Source organism: Ictalurus punctatus, chromosome 6 (genome assembly GCF_001660625.3).
Source record: "Ictalurus punctatus breed USDA103 chromosome 6, Coco_2.0, whole genome shotgun sequence".
Taxonomy (NCBI): domain Eukaryota; kingdom Metazoa; phylum Chordata; class Actinopteri; order Siluriformes; family Ictaluridae; genus Ictalurus; species Ictalurus punctatus.
In genome coordinates this window covers 15,453,553-15,480,958 of record NC_030421.2, presented here as the reverse complement: position 1 = coordinate 15,480,958, position 27,406 = coordinate 15,453,553, and the positions used below count along the sequence as shown (strand labels likewise).

General features: G+C 38.2%; 1 protein-coding gene across 1 annotated transcript in view; it reads left to right on the top strand.

Annotated features, from left to right (window-relative positions):
- The window catches only part of ramp1 (receptor activity modifying protein 1), a 43,356-nt gene that overhangs the window by 3,563 nt on the left and 12,387 nt on the right, over positions 1-27,406 (top strand). Inside the window, exon 2 of the mRNA XM_017469348.3 lies at positions 17,284-17,419. Within this exon, the coding sequence (XP_017324837.1) occupies positions 17,284-17,419 (136 nt within the window). The remainder of the gene's footprint in view (positions 1-17,283; positions 17,420-27,406) is intronic.

The following is a 27,406-nucleotide window of genomic DNA, read 5'->3' as shown; positions in this document are numbered from 1 at the left end:
TAGAACACAATGTGACTAAACAACAATCTTTTACCATGAGCCTGTTGTGTTTGATCTAGCTAAAATTATGTTCACCTTTGTCTAAATAATTTCTGAAAGCATTCTACAAAAGTATGTTTTACATAAACATTTATTGACTGTGCAACAACTGTAAATGTTTAGACTTTAACTAATAATTCTGAACAAACAACTTCTCTTAGAACCGGGAAATGTGTCGAAATTATTGTCTGTTGCAATCAGTCATGCATTTCTAATAAGTACAGTGTACAGTCCATACAGGGTTTCGTAGTTTTTTTTTGTGATTATTGCGGCCAAAAATGCTTGATTTTGCCTGAAAACTTTTTTCAAAATTTACGATGCAACTTGCAGAGTTTTTTTGTGCTTTTTTGGTGGAAAACTACTTGAACTGGCAAAATTGCAATTTCACAGTGATGTTTGTTGGTAAATGAGACCTTTTAGCTGTACTTTTGTTACATGCATGTGAATTGAAGAGGGCTTTAGCTGTGATGATTTCATGTGAAATCATTGTGATGATTTCACATGACACATCTTGGCCCAAATCTGTGGAAAATCTGCGATAATTTATAAAAATTGCAAAATTGCAAAATCCTGGAGGGACTGATTACATGTAAGATATAAGATATTTCTTTAAGGTTTTCTAAGAAATATTTTATATCTAATAAAATGCTTCTTTAATGTGGCTGTTAAAACATAAATTGGGACCAAATAGGAGTGATGTCTTTAATGCACTTGACCTCATTCTTATAAAACCACAAAAGAATAAACATATTGATTGTCCATGTTTTTTTGTTTTTGTTTTTTTGTACCAGAGATGCTGGCTAGGGAGATCAGTTCAGCATAGTACTAAGCTTTACTGTTCCATTATTCTGGGTGGTGGCAAAATTACCAACTCAATTATTTCCCTGCAAACCACCAACACATCAAAAAAATTATGGGAGCGGCTGAAATGGAGAACTCCATCATGGTGTCACTCGTGTCAGTCTGTGTGTGAGGAATGAAGGAGGGCATGCTCGACCTACCTTCTTTCTCTACTATAGCTATATTGATATAGATGTTTGCAGCCTTTACTAATATGTTCTCACTGTAAAGTGTGAACTTTGTCACCCTGTTAGAGCGCCACAGTCCCCATGATTTTACCTGTACACAAAGTGTCATGACCAAAACATGAAAGCACTACATCTACGATCCACACACACACACACACACACACACACACACACACACACACACACTCACACACACACACACTCACACACACACACACACGAAGGGATCTTCACAAACGATCGACAAAGTGATGAAGTATGGAAGAGCTTCATTCTGCTTGGTCTGAGTAATCAGATGGCCAATGGTGGGTAGAGACGGCAGCATTAATAAATGAAGATGAATGCAGACATGCTTTGTTTCTTTCTGGTTGCCTGGAGAGCTTTGTATTTTATAGTTTAGCTCTTGAGACAGGCCCATTTTGTTTAACTAGCCGGATTCAGTGAGCTTTAAGCTTAGTGGAGTAGAATCTGAGACTCTCTGATATAATGGGTAAACCATTTCAAACATTTACAGATATAAATAGTATATTATAAATAGTGTATTATAAATATCTTAAACAGGCTGTGACATTGCAAGCTGCAAAGACAAATGCACTCGCTGGCACATTTCTCGTCCTCTAGGTATAAAACACAGTAGCATAGTCGTTGACTTTTGGAAGAACTAAATTCTGTTACTTTTGCCTCTGAAGAGTTCGTTAACACTAAAGCCCTTGCGTAACTTTGCCATTCCCAGTGTCTTCATTAGTAGCACTAATGCCACCCATCAGTGTATATGGAAAATAGATCATCACAGTGCTCTGTGCCATTATTGCCTCTTTAAATCTCCTCAATTGTAATTTGCAGTAGCAAACTGTTAGAGAATGAGGACAGTCATGCCTGGGAGCCTATTTATTTGCTGCGCCACATGAACTGCTGAAGTAGCAAAGAAGAATTCCCATTGGGGTATTGCTTTTATTTTGGGCAAATCCCTGTTCTGTTCAGTTGTTATCTCTATGGCAAATGCCTAGACAAAAATACAATTGGTAAGAAATGTCCAACACAAGCCATGCTGCTGTGTACAGAGACCAACACAGGGTTTTGTTGTCGCGTTTACAATGAGGCTGTGCTGTTTGTAAATTTACAGCAGTTGGTAAGCTGTAAATAATTGATAGTTAACTAAAGTGGGATGTCAGTAGGGAACTAACTGGGTGGAATGGAATGGAAACTCCTCACATTAGCTGATTATTCATTATGCAGATTGAGCCTGCTAAACAATCCATGATGTGAGGCTGTTGCATAAATTAGATGAAGGAAAATACAAGGTGGGAGTAATTTATCGTTCTTGTTTTCACGTATGATTGATAGTTGGGCGAAGACAACTTGTCAGAGACAACCCGGCTACATGGTACTGTGTAAAGCAGTGATTCCTGAAAGTGACTTTCACAGTCTTTTAAGGAAGATGATGTACTGAGATGCTGTACTGTCCTTCTTAACAATTCTTTTCAGGCTACACTTTGAGAAATGAGATCTTGCAGAATAAGGAGACTGCAGAGCATTTGCTTGACTTGTAAGCACATTCCTGATTGCAACACAGCTCTGTGTGTTGCCATAACATTTGCAGTGTTCTTGACAAGTGTTAGAGCTATATTCCAGGGCGAACTGAACACCTGGGATTTTCTCTAGTATGATCGTTTCACTGTTTGGTGAGTACTAAAGGCCAGCGAACTTGGACAAAAGACCAGCTGATATTTTTCCGATCTTCAACTGTCCAGATTCAGTGAGCCTGAGCAAACCCTAGACTCAGATTCCTATTCTTGGAACCCAGTGTTTTCTGCTGTTGTAGCTCATCTGTCTCAAGATTTGACGTGTTGTGTTTTTCTAGTTGCTTTTCTGCTCACCACAGTTTAGTTATTTGAGTTACCATAGCCTTTCTATTAACTCAAACCAATCTGACTATTCCTCCCAGACCTCTCATCAACAAGGCATTTCCTCCTGCAGAACTGCTGCTTACTGGATGTTTTTTGTTTTATGCACCATTTTGTGTGACTGTTGTGTGTGAAAATCCCAGGAGAAATTCAGAAATACTTAAACCAACAAATCTGGCACCAAAAACCATGCTATAGTTAAAGTCACTGAGAGCGCATTTTGTCTCCATTCGATTGTTTGAAGTGAGCATTAACTGAAGCTCTTGACCTGTATTTGCATGACTTAATGCATTGCACTTTCACCACATGAATAGCAGATTGTATAATTGCATGAATGTGCAGGTGTATAGGTGTTCTTAATGAAGTAGATGGTGAGTGTATATATGTCCTCAATACATGTTACATGTACACCCCATGTAAATTGTTGGGTTTTTTGACATATTTGGACAAGCAAACATTTGATCCTCTTTGAAACAGTGCTTATTAATAAAGTTGATACACTCCATCAAATGTCAATAAATTTGTTTGGTAATTTTCACAATTTTAATGAACAAAAATACTGTCACATTTTAAAATAAGTACACCCCTACATTTATCACACCTTCAAATCCATAAAATTATGATCAGGTGTTCAAGATTGGTTGACAGTGATCAGAACCTGTTTAGGGAGGTGGAACCTGTCTTATTTATACCCCTCTCATATCTAGTGTCTGGTGTTCCCTTTGCTATTGAGGCATGCGGTGTGATCATGCCAGGATCTAAAGAGTAATGTAAGGCTTTCAGAAAAAAGGTTGTGGATGCCTTTGAGTCTGGCAAGAGATTTAAAAAAACCTCCAAATTATTTGAAATACCTCATTCCACTGCAAGGAAAATAATGTACAAATGGTTCAGATTTCAAATGACTGCCAATTTGTCCAGGACTGGCTGTCCCAGCAAATTCCACACAAGAGTCAGTCTGATGCAAAATGAAGTCTCCAAGAACCCCAAAATTTCATCACAGGATCTACTAGTAAGTCTTGCAGCTGTTGGTGTCAAAGTGCATGCTACTACAATCAGAAAGAGATCGCACAAATTTGACCTGCATGGGAGACGTGCCAGGAAAAAGACTTTGCACAAATACAGTTTGCCAATCAGCATATAGACAAAAACCAGGGATTTTGGAATAATGTGCTCTGGACAGACGAATCATAGATAGAGTTGTTTGGCCACAGTAACAGCAGACATGTTTGGCAGAGAACAAAGACAGCTTTTCAGGAGAAACCCCTCATACCAACTGTGAAGCATGGTGGTGGGAATGTTATGGTTTGGGGTTGCTTCGCTGCCTCAGGGACTGGACAGCTTGCAGTCATTGATTCAACTATGAATTCTGTATCATATCAAAGAGTGCTTGAAGATAATGTGAGGCCGTCTGTCCGAAAGTTGAAATTTAACTGAAAGTGGACCGTTCAACAGGATAATGATCCTAAGCATACTAGCAAATCCACCAAGGAATGGCTCAAAAAGAAGAAATTGAGGGTTATAGAATGGCCTAGTCAAAGCCCGGATTTGAATCCCATTGAAATGTTGTGGGGGATTTGAAATGGGCAGTACAGGCAAGAAAACATCTTGCAACTGAAAGAATATTGCCTGGAAGGATGGTCAAAAATTCCAGCAAGCCAATGTCAGAGACTGGTAGACAATTATGCAAGCGCCTACAAGAAGTTATTTCTGCTAAAGGGATTTACAGGCATTACTAGCCTCTGAGGCCAAGTGTGTACTCCCTTTTTCCACAGAAGAATATCACATCTATTGATATTTCTGTTGAATAAATTATTGAAAAACTCATTTTCCTTGTGGTTTTGTTCAAGTACATCAAGTTCATTAATAGGCACTTGTCCAAATGTCAAAAAAGCCAACAATTTCCATGGCATGTACTTGTTTTTTCATATTAGTGTATATTATGGAACCAATTATGCCAATTCACTCTCCCACATTTGTATGACCATACTTCTCCAGTTCACTACGAGTTAAAAATGCAACTAAATTTCCAGCAGCGAATCAGAGTGCAAGGATTTGATGAAGTGTTGCAGTGGTGAGTCACTGCAGCTCGTAGCGAATGCCTGTGTTGATGGGAATCAGCATTTATATAATGGCTGTGAGTGATCTATCACCAGTACAGCCGAGTGGGGTGACATTCTGTTCCGCCTGTAATTACAACATCCCAAAGGGTCGGCACAATCTCGAATATTACAGGAGGCTCTGATAAATGTTATGTGCGTGTGCGCAGGTGTGTTTTGTATGAGGTAGGGAGAGAGCAAAGGGCTCGTGGCATTTACTACTGTCGATAGACGTAAAGCATCTCTGGAAATGACCAAGGCTGAACCAAGCGAGGGACAATTTGCAACAACACATTAGATTATTTTCCTGTATGACAGATCATTACAGCCCCAAAGCTGAACTTTGTATGCTGCATATAAACTAAACTCATCACTTCGGGCAGTTAGCTGGAAATGGAACTGGAAATTAGCTGGAAATTATTGCATTCCCATGGCAATAGAAAATCACATTTAAAATTTTTTGACTGCTTATATTTTTATGTCCTGAAAAGGATATTTGTTGACATGTTGCTCTTGCTCTCTGCTTGTATCAACATGGAGATTAATGTGTGGCCTACTAGTCTTTCTCCACTTTCTGTTTAGTGTGTTCCAGGCTTAATGATGTCAGCATCCCATTTCTCAATTTCATACAGGAATATTATGAATCGCTATTCACATATTTCCAGCTGGAAAAAAAGATCTAATCCACCAAAATATAATTGTTTTTCAATATTAACCATTGTGTCTGATAAATACCGTAGAAGATGAGTGGCCATTCATTTCCTGTTTTCTTTTATCTTAGCAATAACAGGATTTAAGGATATGTTAGGAAACCACAGAAAATCCAATATTTGAAATATTGCCTGCAATTTGTAGCAAAAGCGGCGGAAATGAATAGGAGGAGTGCTCATTATGTCTCTTTGACGGCAACACCTCGGCCGGTGGATCTAGCTGCAGGCTCATATCCTGTGCCTCTGCCTCAGATTTTAAGAATGCATTTACTACATGCTTCATTTGCCAATGTGCGTTGGCTGGAGACACTCAGCTAGCCGAACGCTTAATTCCCAGATTACATGGCAATGGCACTCTAAAGACACATGACAGCTTGACATGGTAACAAAGAGTGTGATTAATTTGGGTATTTAATAAAAGGCAGCCACTGTACAATAACACATGTCTGAGAGCTGCACCATAAGGTGTTTATGTGTATGTATGTGATGGCATGGTGCCTTAGAGTCAATTCAAATTGCCTGAGTAATACATTATTAATTTTAGGTGAAGGATTATGGTAGATATTCTAAAAGGCATCCGTGTCTCTGACATTATGTGCTAAAAGAATAGTTCTTGTTACAGTCTGCAATAAATAGTGCCACATAACATCGATATGTTATTATTGTTTATTAGTAGTTAAGTAAACATATGGCCTGTTGTAAGACACTCGTTGTAGTGCAGATTTGTTATTTTCTTTGTGGTCAGGAATAATGCAGTATTTGTTTAATGCATATAATGAAGCACACATACAGGCATGGACAGAAAAAGAGAAGGTGGTGTCACTGCACCTGCAAGAAGCAGCATTTCTCAGAAGACACACGTCAAGTCTGACTCCTGATAACTTTCCGGTATTTGCCTAGTGAATTTAATAAAGCTCACAGCTCCTCTGCAGACACTTTCCTACAGATAATTGGTTTTAAAGAGAGATGGAGAGAGGTGTCACGAGTGTAAATAGAGGTGAATCAACTGAAAACATGTTCGAATATCATTAGTGAAATTTCAGTGGGAAAGAATGATCATGTTTTAACTTTTTTACTCTTAGCTCAAGAACCTTACTATTGCATAGAGTATTGACAGTTACTCTTAAAAAAATGTATTGTAAGTTAAAGAATGAACTTAAGAAGTTTCCAGTCTGCACAGCATGACATATTTTACACAAACCAGATAACAATCTTAGAATCTGAACTCTTCGCCCTTAAGTCAGTTTGGACACACCATGCTCTATTTGAAGTGTAGTTTGTGTATGTTATGCAACAGCACACCTTCAGGAAACATGTACCGAAACTGACACTGAGAGTGGGTGAAACCTAAGAACCCCTGGAACTTCTCACTTTGTTGGCATAATACAAAATGTAATTTGTTGAAACATTTTCAGTTCAGAAGTTTCACAGTTTAATTTGTAATGTATATACAGTGAGGGGAAATAAGTATTCGGACACTTCTGCTTTTGTTATTTAATATACTAATAGTGCATACCATATCCACTTCACAAAACACATAATGTCTTTTGACTTTAAATATGAACAAGAAAGTATGTATTTATTAGCATAAGCAAATATATGTTTAAAAAAACCAAATTGATAGGAAGTAAGTATTCAGATACTATATTAAATATATTAGAAGATTTCATGTAACAAATAGAAATCATGATAAAGGTGAAGGATCTTCCTAAAGTTTTCAGGGACAGAATGATTAAACAACCCTACAGTGCCATTGCAAAGACATTAAACATCTCTGCCAGTACAACTGGTACAATAATATGCAGGTGGAAAGTGCATATTACCACATCTAATAATTCCTGTACAGGTGTGGCTTGATAATGATTAGTAATTAGTAATAATATTAGTAAATAATAAAATAATTGTACAAATGATATGGAAAGTAAGAGAAAAGTCAGCAATCACACGAAAAGAGTTGCGAGATGACATGAAAGCAGTTACACAGATAACAATAAGCACCGAACTGCATTGCACTCATCTCCATTCCTACACCCCATACGAAACTCCTCTGCTGAAAAAGAAGCAGACATATGCATCTAAAAACATTTAGACAACTCAAACTCTTTTGGAACAATATACTTTGGTCTGATGAAATCTTTGGCAGTAATTCAGCTCGTCATGTTTGGAGAAAGGAGGGTTGCGCTGTACGAGCTCACGAACATTGTACAAACAGTGAAATATGGAGGGGGAAGAATTTTGTTATGGGGTTGCTTCGCTGCAAATGGTACAAGGGCATTACACGTTATCGAAGGAAATCACCAGAATGGAGCGATGTACTGGGACATATTAGAGAAGAATTTAATCTCGGAAGTGTCCGAATACTTATTTCCTCTCAACTGTATTTCTCCGTAAAGCTACAGCTATACCTTGTAAATACTTCTACCTCCACTGAGTGAGACATTGCAGCACCAAAGTCCATTTCTGTCAAATCTCTTTGTTCCATCCTTTTCACTTCAAACTTCGCCTTTTTGACCTTACTGTAATAGACAGATCATGGCTTGCCATTAATGGCCTTTCACGATTACTGCATAACAGCCAATTACCGTCTAAGGCTCCATTAAGCTTTCAGATTCTCTGAGGATTTTATGTGGTAAGGTCAGTTGTTTTACCAATGATGCTCCCAACAGTTTAATGAAATTAAGCCCATTCTTTTATTGAGCAGTATTCCTATTCACCAAATGGCCTCAAGCTATGTTTACATAAGTGTAACATAAATGAGAGTTTGTGCTTAATGTGTGCCAATTACAGATTTCATCAAGGATAAACTGAATTTAATGCCTCCTACATATCCTGCAGCGATTCTACACACCTCATATATCATTGTGAGCAGGAAGCCTTACTCCTTCCACTCTTACCCCTTACTGATTTAATAAACTGCACTATAAATGAGTGTATATTACATTATTTTTCATGAAAAAAATTGTCAACCTACATTACACTGTAAAAATGTCTTTTATCATCTATACTCACCGTCCACTTTATTAGGAACACGAGTACATCTGCACATTCATGCAATTATCCAATCAGACAATCATGTGTCAGCACTGCAATGCATAAAATCATCATGCAGATACAGGTCAAGAGCTTCAGTTAATATTTATATTAAACACCAGAATGGAGAAAAATGTGATCTCAATGACTGGTGTGGTTTTTGGTGCCAGACAAGCTGGTTTGAGTATTTCAGAAGCTTATTATCTCCTGGGATTTTCACGCACAACAGTCTCTTGCACTTATACAAAATGGTGTAAAAAAAACAAAAACCTATAGCGAACAGCAGTTCTACAGACGCAAATGCCTTGTTGACACAGTAAGAGCGGTCACAGGAGTGTGGCCAGACAAAGCTGACAGGAAGTCTACAGTAACTCAAGTAAGCACTCTTTACAACTGTGGTGAGCAGAAAAGCATCTCCGAATGCTCAACGTGGCAAAACTGGACAGCTTCTGATTAGAAAACCACCAGATGACATTTTTCCCACCTCAAACTGTCCAGTTTCAGTGAGCCTGTGCCCACTGTAGCCACTGATTCCTGTTCTTGGCTGGCAGTATTGGAACCTGATGTGGTTGTGTGATGTGTTGTGTGCTTTAGTTTTTCTCACCATGCATTTAAAGAGTGGTTATTTTAGTTACTGTAGCCTTCTTGTGAGCATGAACCAACAGTTAAGTCACTGAGATTTTCCCCATTCTGATGCTTGATGTGAACATTAACCAAAGCTCTTGACCTGTATTTGCATGATTTTATGCATTACGCTAATGTCACATGATTGGCCGATTGGATAACTGCATGAATGAGCAGGTGTATAGGTGTTCCTATTAAAGTGGCCAGCGAGTGTATATTTGCAATATTAATTTAGTGACTAAATAGTGACACTGGGCCACTACACAAATTGCTGAAAAAACTATCGTTTTCTGTCTGGCTAATTTATCATCACCTCTGAGAAGACTCATTGAGATAATGTGAAGCACACAAAAGCATGATCTTATTGATTATGTAAGCTACATACCACTGATATCATATATAACTCAGCTGCGTAATTCAGTCATCATTTAATATATTAGAACATCTTTTGTCAGCTTTACCAGATTCAGTTGTGTGTAATCTTACACCAACATCTATAGGGGTCAATAATTACTCGTCCACTAATTTATTCCAGACCAATTGAGTGAATTTGGAGTGAACTGCACACTTAACTGTCTGAAATGACTGGTGTTTTTTTTTTCTGCATTAACTTAGGGACACTGACTACTGCATGCCGCCCACTGTTAATGCACAATATGTCTATGGATTTCACCTAAGGCAAAATCGCCCCCTCTTTCGGCTTCAAAGACAGAACATGAAGTTCCGGTCTATTATTCATGTCCTTTTTTTCCTACTCAGTAAAAGCTTGTTCTTGCATGAGTTGTCTATGAGTAGGCCGAGCATTTTCACTTTTTTGCAGGTGAGTGTCACAGTGACCTTTGGCCAATGACAGTCACCCTGCTTTGAGAGCACAGTACATGTGCTTACTGAGCACTTAGTATCTCCATAATTAGATTCGATTGCTTATGACAAAAAAATTTATGACATAGTTAAAATAGGTAGAAGTTCTCCCGCAAGACCAAACATTCTCACTTACAGGTACAGTACATGTGCATATGGATGTCCATGAACTATGTTATTTTAAACACTTAACTCAATGAGCCAAAGGTATTATGTGAGTCAAAAAGCCAAATCAAACATTGTATGTTCCCCAGAAAACTTTTCCCCCAGAAATCAGTGCTGGCTTTCACATTTCACATGAGATCCTTGTGTCAGGCTTTGAATATGTAGAAAGCTTTGACGGAACCAATACAGGAGGGTCACAGAAACCTCACACTGGAGCTCCATGCCTTTAGCTAGAACTATATTACACGTTTCATCTGGTAACTTGTGTTTGAAACCCCCACACAAATGTAATGTTGGTTGGCAGTCGAGGCTTTCAAGAGCAGAGGAGTACTAACCCTGAAGCTCTTGATTCCTGAGAGAGGCACAATTCTAGTATGTTTTTGTTCTGCTCTAAACATGGTTACACAGGATATACAGTCATGTGAGAAAATAAGTACACCCCATAGAAATTGTGGTTGTTTTTTTTTGACATATTTGGACAAGCAATCATTTGAACCTCTTTGAAACAGTGGCTATTAATAACGTTGATACATCTTCATCTCCCTCCACTGGCTTCCTGTAGCCGCCCATATCAAATTCAAGGCCTTGACGCACACGTACAAGACCTAGTCTGGAACAGCACCCACCTACTTCAACACTCTCGTGAAGGCTTACGTTCCCTCACGCAATCTGTGATCAATCAACGACCGACACTTAGTAGTGCCTACTCAGTGTGGCTCGGGGTCCCTTTCAAGAACCTTCAAACTAACTATTCCTCAATGGTGGAATGAACTTCCAACCTCAATCCGGACCGCAGAATCTGTCACCATCTTCAAAAAAACAGCAGAAGACCCACCTCTTCTGTGAGCACTTAACTAACCCATATAAAAAAATTGTAAAAAAAAAAAAAAAAACGTACTCTGGCACTTACTCCTCTACTCTACGCACTTTGCTTCTTCTAGAACTCAATTAAATGATCTTGTATGGTACTACTTGTATTGTTCTCTGCCTGATATACCGCTTTGCTTCTATTTTCTCATTTGTAAGTCGCTTTGGATAAAAGCATCTGCTAAATGAATAAATGTAAATGTAAATGTAAGAAAACCCTCAAACATTTTGCAACCGAAAGAATATTGCATGGAAGAGTGGTCAAAAATTCCAGCAAGCCATTGTCAGAGACCGGTGGACAATTATGCAAAATGCCTATAAGAAGTTATTTCTGGTAAAGGGACAATGCTAGCTTCTGAGGCCTAGGTTGTACTTAGTTTTTCCACAGAAGAATATCACATCTATTGATATTTCTGTTGAAGAAATGATTGAAAAAGCTACATTTCCTTGTGGTTTTGTTCAGGTATATCAGCTTTATTACTAGGCACTGTTTCAAAGATGATTAAATGTTTGCTTGTCTAAATATGTCAAAAAAGCCAACAATTTCCATGGGGTGTACTTAATTTCTTACATGACTGAAATATATACTATATATAATATACTGCATTATACTGTACATGCACTCATTATGTTCTACAATACACCATTTATCCTCCATAAAACAACACCGTGGAATTCATTGTGCCCTTTTGTATAATACATATACAATAGTAGCATTTCCGTTACTATTTGAGTGCTCCTTCGCCATAGACTTATTCCACTTTTCCAATGGCTAGCCTTGAATCGGGAACAATTGTTCATTTTCCTTGACTTTAAAAAAAAAAAAAAAAAAAAAAAAAGTACATTGTATATGCCCTGATAACTAGTAATGTCAATAATCATCACAAAAGTGATCTCCAAAACAAAACAACAACGGAAAAGCATATCTATATAGAGCTAGCTAGTTCTCTAACATCAGGCTTATTTATTAGCTGGTTAATGCTAGCTACTTGGTCACCTGACAATTCCCATTCACCAGCTCTCTCTTATTACACAACATCGTCCAACCAAGGAAAGTGACATGTGCTAACATGTGCTGCCTCCAAGATGCGGGAAGCCAGCCAACTGCATATTTTTGAATTGCTGCTCATACTGCATCACAGGGCACTGTAACACACTTGGAGGATCTGCCTTTTTCTGCATACACAAGTTCAAAGATGCCCGCAATTGGGTAGTATCGCTGTGATTAATAGGGGAATCTTTGGCTACCGAAAAAAATGTAATATATTGTACATATTAGGGCTGCAACTAACGATTACTTTCATAATTGATTAGTTGTCCGATTATCCCCCCGATTAATCCATTAATCGGATGGGGCTGGGCAAACTTTCAGTACCATTTTTTTTTGTTTATTTAAAATAAAATCCACAAACTGAGTGTTACAAATATAAACTTCAGACTAAAACTTTACACAACTGTTTATCCAAAAGAGAAAAGAACCCAACACACACACGCACACACACACGCACACACACACACACACACACACACACACACACACACACACACACACACACACATAAACACACCAGAATATATAATATTAATTTAGGACTGTAGTTTAATTTGGTGCTTTTTGTGCATCCATAAAAATAATGCATAATAATTTATCATATTTATGCATTATTTTTATGGCTGCACAAAAAGCACCAAATTAATAATAAAAACTCACTTTCACTGCACCTTGTGGTTTCTGTTACTTGCTGACTTTAGGAATATTATTTTACTTGTGTTTACTTTTAATCATAATGTTTTAATTATACATTACAGATCTTACTCGCGCACTGTCCGTGTATCAGTGCGTCTACACTGCGCGTGATCAGTAACGCGGCCTCGTTAATAACACATCACTTCCGCGATAATAAACGACAGAATTTACACTGCAAGCGCGCAATACAGCATATAATGACAATAAACTTAAATTAAACTAAACCTTTAAGCAGCTTGCATCACTTTCCCCTGCCCCTTACACACAGTGGAGCATTTTGGATATAAACATAACTTTGTCCTCGTGCATCGGTTTGGTTTCCGTGGTGTTTAAAATAAAATGTACTCCTGCCTTAGAGGACATGGAGGTTACACACTTTCTTCCTCAGTCAGGTGAAGATTTCACCGCCGTCTGATGGTGACTCAGGTCATATTGGGTATAAAAGGTAACGCTGACAGAAAGTAAACTGAAGAAAGTCATTGTTATTGACTCTGGGAGTCTGCTAACGCTAGCGTTGTATGACGTCATGCGTATACTTCCGATTAGTAAAAAAAAAACCCTGCTAGTGATCTATTTGAGATGATATTAACTTTCTAAAATCCACACACTAGACGGTAGTGCAGAGTGCATAGTGTAAGTGTACAGTATTTCATTTGGGACACAACTTTAGTATTTACTCTCCGAAGCGTGTTTTCGGAACAGAAGTAGTGTAATGAGTAAATCTCCCCCGTGCCGTGCGTAGACCAACTAATTGATAATGAGATTCGTTGACAACGATTTTCATAATCGATTATCATCGATTTTATCAATTAGTTGTTGCAGCTCTAGTACATATACATTGTATTATATACTGTATCATGCAGTGTATAAATACACAGAATATATGAAAATAAAAATATAAAAATATGACAAAAAAGCAGAATATATGACAGTAAATGGTAACAATTTGTAATACTAGTACTAGCAATTTGAGTCACCAAATTTTATATTTATATAATAATAAAATGTGTGTACACAGAATAATATACGTTTTCTTCTTTCTTTTCTCTGTGGAATTGTATGGTCTTGATTATTGCATAGTGCACTGCACTGTATGTAAGAACTGAAAAAGAAAGATGAAAACAGGAACACAAACACCATTAAGATGTTAAGATGTTTTCAAAATAACATCCAGCTAGTTGAATAGATCAGTCTGTCAAGCTGTAAATGTGCTTGTGAACTCTGCTGCTCTTTCCATCATTTTAATGATGGAAAGAGCCATTGTCATGTAATAGACAGGAAGTGACTATAGAAGCCTTATCACCAAACAGAGCTCACACTCAAGCATGTACACACACTCCCACACAGAAGGAGAAGCACAGAAGCATTGATCTGTGACTGACATCTTCTCCCTCTTACTGAGGGTCTCTCTTCTGTCACGCGACTAAACCCATAGACTTTACGTTGCCTGACATTAAGCAGAGATGTCCCTGTCACAGTGTCTGAAACAACAAAGGCAATGCCAATCATGCCCTGTGTGGCTTTATGGGTCATCGTTTTACACTTTGATCAAAACAGGATATGAATGAAGGATAGAATGGGAAGGAGACTGCAAAGCACATCTGAAAGTTTTTTTTTTTTTTTTTTATTTTTTTTTTTTTACAAGTGCTGCATATTAAACCTATTGTAGTGAATTTAACTATCCTTTTGTGTATCTTCTCTTTATAATTCTGTCCTCTCAGCCCATCACTTTGTGTCTCCTGATTTGATTTGTTTTTATTTCTGTTAAAAAAAAAAGACACAGAGCAGAAATGCATATTTTCTGAGAAAATGTTCACATTTTCAGCTAGGAGTTTTACTGGAGCCTTACCAAAGCCTAGTGCCTTATTAGCTGTAGTTCACAGTGGTTTATGGGAGTTTGTATTTTTCACTGGATTTTGAGTCTAACATGACAGAAATCAATTCACCCAACTGGTCAGATTCAGTGAGTGATTTAAGTTATGATGTTCAACTCAGTGTGTTCATCAACAACCTGCTTGTAGGTTCTATAGTATTTAGTTTGCTTAGTCAAACATGGCCGACAATGTTCAGTGACGGACCTGACATTTTTTTAATGAGGTTAAATTGTTTGATTTTTAGGATTGTACTAGAACTCTTAAGCCAGTAATACTAACCAGGGCTTGACATTAACGCTTGTCCGGGACAAGTAAATTTTTTGAACAGGCAAGTGAAAGAGACTTTTACTTGCCCGAATGGACAAGTAGACTGAAAATGTCAAGAACAACAACCAGAAAAACAAAAAAAGTTATAACCAAGTTCACGTTTTTCTGCTGCTGAAAATAATCTAGAGCGTGTAGGCTGCGGCATACAGCAGAAACCAGGAAAGTGAAAGTTTAAACAAGCAGTTGCTTAGAAACAAGCTTGACCAATCAAAATTCGATTCTACTTTACCTCAGGCAACAGCAGCGAAGCACATCATTTTCATTTTCTAAAAAGCAATGTTTCTCAAGCCTCCACAACCCAACCAAGCACCTGGTAAAGCATCGAACTCACAGATTATGACAATAAAACGGAAAGGAAATTTATGACTACCTAGAGGGATGAATTTGACTGGAAGACTATGAAGAGAAAGCTGGACTGATGTTTTGCATTGTCTGTCGGATACATTCCAATGTGGCTGACAAGTAAGTTAATATCGCGTAATTTTATTTGTATAGACTGACTGATTAACTAGGCTGGACTACGTTTCTTTACTTGGATAAGTGGTTTACTGACGATTGAGATATGAATAAGACATTCACTATAGCTAAAGTCATTAATATTGAAACTGTGGCAATTAGCTACCTACAATGCTTACATAGGCTTATTTTCACTAGGTCAAACTGTCTATTTGTACTGTTATCTTAATGCTTTTCTTACGCTACCTTCACATACTTTGCCTGAGGTCGTATTCATTTGCCTGAGGGATATTTTGAGGTCATGTTCACAGCTCCGTACACTTGTTGTAATGTTACCACTGTAGCTAGCTACATCGTTACTCAGGGTAAGTTTACTTTTCTAGTAAGTTGTCTTTCGTAAGTTTAGACACCATAGAAACAGAAAGTTTGACATGTTGCTTGATACACACACACACACACACACACACACACACACACACACACACACAGTATGTGGCAATGTTTTGGCCACAAATACGTTTAAAAAAAAATTAAGTTTATGCGTTTGCTTCTTTCCATGACTGCAACAGTGCTGTTGCCAGCTACTACATCACTGTCTAGTATGGTGCTGTGTAAAGTTGGATGAGTTCCAGTGTGTTTCCAGTGGCAACGTGGGTATGCAGATTGTGTGTGGAATCAAAAGTACTTCAGAGGATTACTTTTGCGTCATTTGATATTATTATTAATAAATCATCATTGTGTCATGCTAGTGCAGCGGGTAGCGTTGCTGCCTCACAACTCTAGGATTCCTGATTCAATCCTGATCTCAGGTTACTGTCCGGGTGGAATTTTGTATGTTTGTATGTTCTCCCTATGTCCACATGGGTTTCTTCTGAGGTTTTTCTGGTTTTCTCTGACCTACCAAAAATATCAGTGGGAGGATTGCCTATGTTAAATTGCCCCTTTTGTGTGAATGTGTGTTCATGATGCACTGCAACTCCTGACTCACACCCAGAATTCCTGGGATAAGCTCAGACTCCACTGACCAGGATAAAACACTTACTGAAGACGAATGAGTTAGATCCATTTTATTCAGTGTACTAATTGTAGAAGATGTGTAATATACTCTTCTAGAACATTATTAATCTAGCTACAGCATTCTGAATAAGCTGTAGCCCACATTCCTGCAAATAAAGCCTTACAATTATTTAAAGACAAGATACAATATACAAGTCAACTTCTTAGCATCTTTCATTGTGAAGTAGGGACTAACATGAACTGGAAATTCATTTATAATACTAGTTTGTCCTTCTTTGGCTGACGATTTTCATTTATACTTGCACATGGCACCATGTTAAAATAATTTTTAGGCAGTAAAGGAGAAAGAAAAAAAGAGAAAACATTGAAGGCACTGGAATCTGTGCCAGGTATATAAAGTAACAGATCACAGCTCTGATGTAGAATCTAACATTACATACAAGATGTAGTATTGAATTTATTTATCAGAAGACAAATATAGGAAGTGTTGAGATTGCTGTGCAGGACCTTCCTAAATCAATTATTCTTTTTCTTGCAGCGACTCTCTCTGCAGTAGCGATGGCTTGTAGCAGCTATTATGAGAATGCTATCAAGGAGTTTTGCCTGGCTAAGTTCAAGGAGGACATGGAAGCTCTGGACCAAGGCCACTGGTGCAGTTGGGAGGACACAGTAGAGTGAGTAGCAGCCTATTTCACACCACACTGCCATTGTCTCCATCTCCCAATAGACTTGAAATGAACATCCACAGTCTTAGATCAATGAAAACCTACATGAAGAACCGAGAACCCTGAAGCAATTTATTTGGAATACTTTAAACCATTTGTACTTCTTGTCCATTCTTGCAGCTTTTGAAATGTGTCCAAAACAGACAGTCAATACTGCCAAACCAACCTATTAATCTTCAACATGTTTCAAGCCTGAGGTGCCATGGCTGGAAGCATGCTGAATCAGAAACATTTTAATAAGAAGCCACCATGCAGTTGACAGTGGTCCATGAATCTTTTAGCATTTAAGAATAACACTGTCCCCATTACCACAATATGGGAAAAGGAATTGGCTCCTTATAAACCAAATTGGGACTGGATATGGGAAAGTATTCTTATGATGTCGAAATACCCCATCCACCAAGACATATACTATAAACTTATTCATAAGGCTTACACTACTCCTTATAAGTTGCAGAGAATTAAGCATTTGCCTACTCCTTTTTGTTCACTTTGTAATTTTAAATATTGTGGGGACGTATATCCACTTGTTCTATGACTGCCAACTCATTAGCAAGTTTTGGGATGAGGTTTTCTGAATTCTGTAAGAGTTATGTGACAGAATTATTGTTAGACATCCCAGTCTTTGTTTGTTAAATGATGATGCTGACCTTAATTTTAATGCTAATCAACATATGATCTTTCGCACTGCACTAACTGCTGCCAAGAAGGTAATATTTAAAATTTGATTTGAACCTTCATTTCTGGCACACAAAATGTGGCTCTTAGAACTAAACAATATTGCACTGCTAGGATGCTCAACAGCTAGAATAAAAAAAAAGCTAAACCAAGAACATTTAAGGCATGGTCACATTTTTTGAGAAACTCTCTAAAATAATATCTCAGTATGGCAGTTGAGAATATTTAAGGTCACCCAAAAGAGGCAGTAGGTGGTACCTTAGGTGTGTGCTAATAGCTTCTGCTCCCCCTCCTACCACCTCCACCATTTGTTTAGTTGTTTGTTTGTTTTCTCTTCTTTTTTGTAATTATGCAAACCCTGGTTTGTATATAATTCTGTTGTGTCATGTACAATGACCATGTTCTACAACAAAACAATCACGAAAAAAAAACAATAACACTGTCAGTGGATTGCAGTTCCTAAAGCTGCATTGAGAACACAGACAATTCTGCTTCCCTTAATCTGTTACTACAGCCTAATCTTGTGTGAGTGAGCCTTCAGACACAGCAATCACAGTTAATGGCTTCCAAAGCAGAAGTGGTTATGGGCCGGTTCTTAATAGAACACGTGTCTGTACTTGCTTGATTCTCATTTCATTCAGATTATCTTTTGGTCTGAAACATAAACAGCTAGGTCTGAAATGATACTGTTCTGTTATGGAAACATTTAATGGAGTTTTAACCATTTAGATAAAATCAAAAAAAAAAAAAAAAAAAAATTTACAAAAAAATGCATACTGTTTATTCATTCAATAATTAATTGTCTATTATTTATTTTGGTCAATATAAAACACTTCTCTTATTAAATAATGTAAAAAAAAATAGTGTTCATCAGATTCAATTTATTTAAGGCTTTATTGTAAACATTAGTACTTCATTAGTAGAAGTAACCTCAAAGTGTTTAGTGAATGTCTAAATAATTTTAATAATAAAATTTTGTTCATTTAAAAAAAGAAAAGAAAAGATGACCACGTTTCGGTAATGAGACTCAGTGTTACAGTAATGTGAATTTAATTTGTATCCCACACTGTGTCAACATATCTTGTTACAACTGTTTGTTCCAGCTTATTTTCACAATTTTAAAGTTAGTAATGTATACAAATAAGACCAGCAGGTAGTGCTGCATAGATACGAAAATGATAGCCTAATGGCACTGTACATTTTGACTATACTTACACGAAGGGCACAGACACACGGTTTATTTACTCATTATTTAGACACAATATTTTGGGCTCTGAGAGGCTAATAACCGAATTATAATTACATAAAGAATGCAATTATCAGCTCAAAATTATTTATAGTTACAAAATAAAGACAGAAAGTAAAGCAGCCATTTTTTAGCTTAAAGCTGCCTAGTCAAAATGTTTTGGTTATTCAGAACTTATTCCCAGTCACATGGGCTGGCTACAAGCCATAACTTTTTTGATGGGCCGGTATGTAAACCAGTGTCTATTTTCAGGATATGTAGAACCAGCCTGCGTGGGTGATGCCAGCAAGTTATGCCCAAGTATGAGAACAGGGTGCAAAAAAGGACAAAATTTTCACAATGGGGCTATGTGATTCTGAAATGGGAGTCAGAATTTTTTTTTTAGAATTGAGATCATGAGTCTCGCTCACAATTCTTTTACGAATTTTGTAAGGAACAATATGCATATTTATAAAAGTGTGGTAGCTACATTTTGCTAGTGGATGTTTGTGAATGACCTATTGTCTGCATTTTGAATTGCTGATTTCCTGGGAATAGTCTATATCCTGAGGAAAAACAACTGCTATGAAATATAAAAACGAAAACTTTTTTTGCCTAGAACTAAGTGACATGCAAAAAATCCTCTCAAAATTAAAAGGAATGCAGCACTATTAACAGCTGGATAATAATTAGCTGAGGCAGTGTTTATGCTTTTCTGCCAACAGCAACTCATAAGCCTCAGGTGGGTGAAAATTGGTCTTGATAAACACAGATTTATGTGTAATGCGTCACTGGAAGGTTTTGAGCATGCCAGGGTAAATGTGTGCAGCGTTGACTCACTGATTAGCTTTGATTAGCTTTATTATTATTAGGTTTCAAGATGTTTAACACCAGGATAATTTGTAAACAGTTCAGTCTCTCACAGTTGAATATTGAAAAAACTGGTCTTATTCCAATCTTCAACTGTAGTTTCAGATTCCTTTTCTTGGCTGACAGGAGTGGAACCTGCTGTGGTCTTCTGCTCTTCCAGCCCATCCACTTCAGGGTTTGGTAGATTGTGTATTCTGGGATGCTTTTCTGCTCAGCAAAGTTGTATAGAGTGGTTATATGAGAGTGGTTACTGTAGCCTTTCTGACAGCTCAAGCCAGTCTGAGTGTTCTCTTCTGGCCTCACTTATCAACAAGGTGTTTATGTCTGCACTCACTGGATGTTTTTTTCTTTGCACCAATCTGTGTAGACACTAGAGACTGTTGTGCCTGAATGTCCCAGGAGATCAGCAGTTTATAAAATACTCAAACCAGCTTGTCTGACCCCAACAACCACATACAGTGAGGGAAAAAAGTATTTGATCCCCTGCTGATTTTGTACGTTTGCCCACTGACAAAGAAATGATCAGTCTATAATTTTAATGGTAGATTTATTTGAACAGTGAGAGACAGAATAACAACAAAAAAATCCAGAAAAACGCATGTCAAAAATGTTATAGATTGATTTGCATTTTAATGAGGGAAATAAGTATTTGACCCCCTCTCAATCAGAAAGATTTCTGGCTCCCAGGTATCTTTTATACAGGTAACGAGCTGAGATTAGGAGCACACTCTTAAAGGGAGTGCTCCTAATTTCAGCTTGTTACCTGTATAAAAGACACCTGTCCACAGAAGCAATCAATCAGTCAGATTCCAAACTCTCCACCATGGCCAAGACCAAAGAGCTCTCCAAGGATGTCAGGGACAAGATTGTAGACCTGCACAAGTCTGGAATGGGCTACAAGACCATTGCCAAGCAGCTTGGTGAGAAGGTGACAACAGTCGGTGCGATTATTCGCAAATGGAAGAAACACAAAAGAACTGTCAATCTCCCTCGGCCTGGGGCTCCATGCAAGATCTCACCTTGTGGAGTTGCAATGATCATGAGAACAGTGAGGAATCAACCCAGAACTACACGGGAGGATCTTGTCAGTGATCTCAAGGCAGCTGGGACCATAGTCACCAAGAAAACAATTGGTAACACACTACACCGTGAAGGACTGAAATCCTGCAGCGCCCGCAAGGTCCCCCTGCTCAAGAATGCAGATATGCATGCCTGTCTGAAGTTTGCCAATGAACATCTGAATGATTCAGAGGACAACTGGGTGAAAGTCTTGTGGTCAGATGAGACCAAAATGGAGCTCTTTGGCATCAACTCAACTCGCCGTGTTTGGAGGAGGAGGAATGCTGCCTATGGCCCCAAGAACACCATCCCCACCATCAAACATGGAGGTGGAAACATTATGCTTTGGGGGTGTTTTTCTGCTAAGGGGACAGGACAACTTCACCGCATCAAAGGGACGATGGACGGGGCCATGTACCGTCAAATCTTGGGTGAGAACCTCCTTCCCTCAGCCAGGGCATTGAAAATGGGTCGTGGATGGGTATTCCAGCATGACAATGACCCAAAACACACGGCCAAGGCAACAAAGGAGTGGCTCAAGAAGAAACACATTAAGGTCCTGGAGTGGCCTAGCTAGTCTCCAGACCTTAATCCCATAGAAAATCTGTGGAGGGAGCTGAATGTTCGAGTTGCCAAACGTCAGCCTCGAAACCTTAATGACTTGGAGAAGATCTGCAAAGAGGAGTGGGACAAAATCCCTCCTGAGATGTGTGCAAACCTGGTGGCCAACTACAAGAAACGTCTGACCTCTGTGATTGCCTACAAGGGTTTTGCCACCAAGTACTAAGTCATGTTTTGCAGAGGGGTCAAATACATATTTCCCTCATTAAAATGCAAATCAATTTATAACATTTTTGACAGGTGTTTTTCTGGATTTTTTTGTTGTTATTCTGTCTCTCACTGTTCAAATAAATCTACCATTAAAATTATAGACTGATCATTTCTTTGTCAGTGGGCAAACGTACAAAATCAGCAAGGGATCAAATACTTTTTTCCCTCACTGTATTATACAGTATATTATATACATTCTCATGAGATATAGCTCATACATTATTACAGTGAAGTGAAGTGATTTGGACCTTGTGACATAAAGGGGAAAAAAGTTGAAAAGTTTTATTTTCAGCATTTTGATCAATTGTGTTTTAAGCATCTAACCTTTGATCTAGTGAGTATCGCCCATTTATGGTATAATTGAAGCTGTTCTTATTCCTCCAAAAATCACAGCTACACCCCACTAAAAAAAGTGTTGTGACCGAGGCAGCCGATGTTAACATTGCTCTGGAGTGCTCGTAGTTAAGGCATGTCGAGGCAAGGGTCAAGAGTCTGCCATTCTCAGCTATTCCCTGTCTCTAGGGCTCAAGAACATTTTTGTTCTCAATGACCTTTCACTCATCATCCTGCCATTGGCAAAGTTTAAACTGTTGACAAGGGATTTCTGTCAAGCTGCTGTCAAGCTGTAGTTGGGAACTTGAATTGTTTTGCCCTAATCCCTTAATCACATGTAGAAATATCATTGGTTGCCATGGATGCTTTTATCGCTCTACATCTGATCCCTCACAAGTGTTTTTCTTTATGCTGCTGAGCAAAGCTGGTGAACATCAATTCTTTTTGGGTGTCCAATCCAGCAGTTTTATAAACACGTAAACTGGAGAAACCAGTTCTCTCTGGAGAGCTTCCTTTTTTCAGTACACAGAGATTCATTCAACAGCAAAACCTGCTCTTCACTGTATTAGAAGAAAAACAGCAAGCTGTACATAGAGTTTGACAGTTGGGCTCCAGGATAATCAGTCACTCTAAACATGTTGTTGGGAAAAGTGCATCTGTGGTCAGATCAGGAACAAACAGTGGGTTTTCTCATATTAGGCCATCATGCAGAAGATGATGTAGTGACAGGCGCACAGTGGAAATGTATGAATTATGCATATTGCCTGCATGAGCTATGCATGTCGCCTCTATTTCTCGTCATGCTGTCAGGCATGTCGTTTTAAATGTGTTGTTCTCCGAGGTATAAGTGCTAATGCTGCTAATTAGACGCACAAAAAGTTTGACTTGTTTATCTGGATTGTTTGCCTCTCCTTTCAACAGTGAGTCATTTGTTATGCTAACCATGAGTAATGTTTGCTGTGATGGACAAGATTGACCTTGGCCACTGGCAGTGAATTTTTGTTGTGCTTTGCAGTAGGAGAGACAGTCCCACAGAGCCAAATATGCTCAGGGGTAAAACATGAGCCTTGTCATCCTGGATTAATTAATTTTTTCTCTAGTATTTTTTTTGTTTACACAAGCCTGATATTCATAAACAGACTAAAGTGCAAGACTAAGTTAGGACATTAATGTGTATTTCCCATTAACAGCCATAGCCATCTTGTATGAGTGATAATGAATTGCAAGACCAAGATACAGAAGATATGCAGTGAATGAGAATTATTTTAGATGTTCTAGAGCCAATTATTTTTCCAATTACATTTCATATGGAGGGCCTGCTCCTGTGTTTATGTGCTGCTTACTTAATGTTTCTACCTCAGGAAGTCTATCCATTCTTATAATAGACCTGAACCACTGCTACACTAGTGTGCGATATTATTGTTGTGTGAGTGACATAAGATTTTTACAATGTTTTACAAAAAATTAGTTTCTGTTTATTAGGGCCATATTCAGAGTTGACTTACACGTTATGAAATTGCACACATCAGTATTCAAACCTCATCCATAACGTAAGCACTGTACAGGCTACTGCTTGTATTATGCATGTGCAGGGCAGAGCTTGCCAAAAACAGAAATGTGTCTCAGTTACATGAGATTCTGGTCCTTGACGTAAGTGCATTTGTGTGCAATATTGGCTCGAGCGAGAAGGTCCAGCAGGCTCTCATCTAAACCCTGTCTCAAACACTTCTACTAAGAAAAATCTGGCAACCTTGGAGGTGTGGAGGTAATAATCTGAACATCAGCTTCAGCTGAATAACCTTATTCTGAATACAAATAACTTCTGATAAAACATTTCAACTGTGAATGTGAGTGGCTCATTACCTTCTGAAGAGCACTGCTGAGTGCTAAGTATTATGACCAATGCTTGGTGCCTAAGAAGTTTTGTCCGATCATCTATATGCATCATTGTGCCTTAGGGCAGGGGTTCCCAAACCTTTCCAGGTCAAGGCCCCCCAAATGGCATTAACATTTGACCGAGGCCCCCCTTTTGCAAGATATCTTTAAAACACATTAAAAATACAGACTTCTGAATATATCCCCCCCTTTTTTTAAAATTAATAATTACATCTTACATCTTTACATTAGGAATTGATTGTGGGTGTGTGGGGTTGTCTGAGAGTGAGAAAGAGAAAACACACTAGTGGGAGGGATCGGCTTGTTGGCTTCGACCAAATTGTTGAGGCCCCCCGGGCACCCCCTGGGGGCTGCGGCCCCCACTTTGAAAACCACTGCCTTAGGGCCCATATGTACTCTCTTGACATGGTTGAGTGGTGCGTTCACCTGGCTCTGAGATCAAGGAGTCTCAGCTGTTAAAGAGCTCATTAAAATAGCCATGGCTCCCATCTCTCACACAAGATCTTCGTCTTACCTGCTCAGCAGTGCACATAAACAGGGACAGAGACACCAGCTTAGGTCATGGGTTAAAGAAAGAGCTGCAATAATGATCGCTATCTGCAAAGGATTACTGATGTTGCTACAGGAAGCTTAAAAAGCCAAAACACCACACTCATCAGTAAAGATCCACCAAGAAAGACAGCTTTCTCTAACCTGTGCCATCCTGCCTATGATGGGTTCTTTAGACTTGGATACTCTCAGCGTGACTTTTCAGATGAAACGCTCTGAGCCCTAGGGTGGGGGGGGGCAAAAGATACAAATGAAATGACAAACCATCACTAGGGTGGTGAGAAACCATTTATGTAAAATAATCTCTTCCCACACAGAGAGTATTAAATTGAGCATGAATATAAAAAGGCACATTGTGCACAGTCTGCATCTGCTTAAGCTATTAACAGCTCATCACTGCTTTTATTGCCTATACTGGAATGGACAATTAGATACTTCAATATTTATATATTTTATAGAAATCAACTATATAGATACAATTATAGTTGAATATTTACCTTGAGGTTAATGAATAATATATTTTTAATATGTAAATTTGGAAAATAATTTTATTAATCTTCCTACATAAGTAAACAGGCCACAGAGTCTATTGACCATGTTTTATAGCTGTAATATGTTCTTAACCATGTTACAGCTTGTCTCATTGATTGCACTAAAAATCAGCTTGTAGAGGTCTAGATCCCTTTTTTTTAAATGTTGCCACCACATTGAAAATAAGGTTACACTCTCGACTTGGGAATAGGGCTTAGACAAATCTGAAGCCTGGAGTATTGGAAAATATTTTTAGCTGTCAAAACGTTCATTAGGGAAAATGAGAGAGAGGGAACTACAGATCAAAAGTGTCAGTCCATAGTTTATGATGAACAGGAAAAGGTTTTTGATGGTTGGAAAAGGTAGTTGCATATTTCCATGTTTTTGATTATAGAATGTTGAAAATGTTTAAGTATTTTATTTGCGTAACGTCTACGTAAATTTTGCCAACTCTGCAAATTATAGATCATACAGACGGTCTGGTAATGAAAACTGCCTTAAGAACTGAAAATGTTCTGCCTGTACACTCTGTTTCCTACAGTTTAAAATAAACACAGGTCAGGAAGTGTTGCAGACCAGGGAGTGCATACAGTGTCATAGACAACAACAGCTGCAGTCAGCTCCGCCATCACAGGGGATGACCAGAGAAGCTGTCATGGGATGAGGCCGGGTGAGAGACCCAGGAGGTTTTATTAATCCACTGATGTGCAGAAATATGACTATTCCATAAGTGACTACGTTTACACGGACAGCAGTAATCTTAATTATTGACCTTACTCTGATTAAGATAATAATGTGATTAAGGTGTTTACATGAGTCGCTTTTAGAATACTCCTTTCATGTACCCGTTTTACATGTTATAGAACATAATTAGATTAACGGCACACGTCATTACGTCACTGCGCCACGCCGTCCGACGTCCCTCCAGAATTTCACGTATCAACACACAGTTTGTCTTCGTTATGGTACCGTATACAGTTTTGGGTGTTTTTATTAAATTTTTTTACGAACGCTTCAAGTGCAGTTAATTATTTGCCATGCTGTATGTGCAAATAGACAACTGCTTGTAGCCGTGGGCTGCGTCCCAAAAAGTGTACTTACCGTCTATATAGTAGCCGAGATACATGTATTTTTCTCCACTACAGGCCTACAGTAGGCAAGTATGCTTTTTGGGACTCAGCCATGCTCTCTTGTTCAAAGTAAAATGTTAAGCACTACCGTGTGTGATCGTGTCCTGACGCAAAATGTGGTGAAAACTTTCACACAACGTTAATAATGTGATTAAGGTGTTTACATGTCTGTAATACACGCCGATAATGTGACTAAAACAGGAGTACTATGTTTTAATTTGTTAAAATTAACATGTTTTAATTTGATTAGTGCTTACTTTGAGTATGACCTTAATCAGATTAAGGTAATTAAAAATTGCTGTTGACATGGTAGTTTCTTAATCACAGTATTGTCTTAATCGGGTTAATAATGGATTATTGTTGTCCATGTAAATGATGGTATTTGATGGCTAGGATGGTAAAAAAATGTAGGGCCATGCACAATTTGCAACTCATCAGACATATTAATATTTATCCTATTTTGTAAAATGACTTGTGTTTTTGTAGTAAGAGTTTCCCCGCTGGCTGGAACTTTCATAGCTTATATTTAGAGGGTCTCTGGGAATTAGTTACATATATTTATGCGAGCTTGCTAAGATGACACAAAAGTCAGGCACATAAAAAGAAGAGATAAAGGGAAGAACAACTCAAGGGAGTCTATGGCAAGGTTCTTATAACAGTATTGAATATCACATTAGAATGAGTTTTAGTTTGTTACAGCCATTTGCATTGTGTAGGTTTTGTATTTGCGTGTGAGTTTGTGTCCTTTGGGGTCTTTTTAAAAGTCTTTGTCCCGGACCTGGGCAGTATGTACAGTGGGCCTGACTGCAGCACTAAGAGTGTTACAATATACTC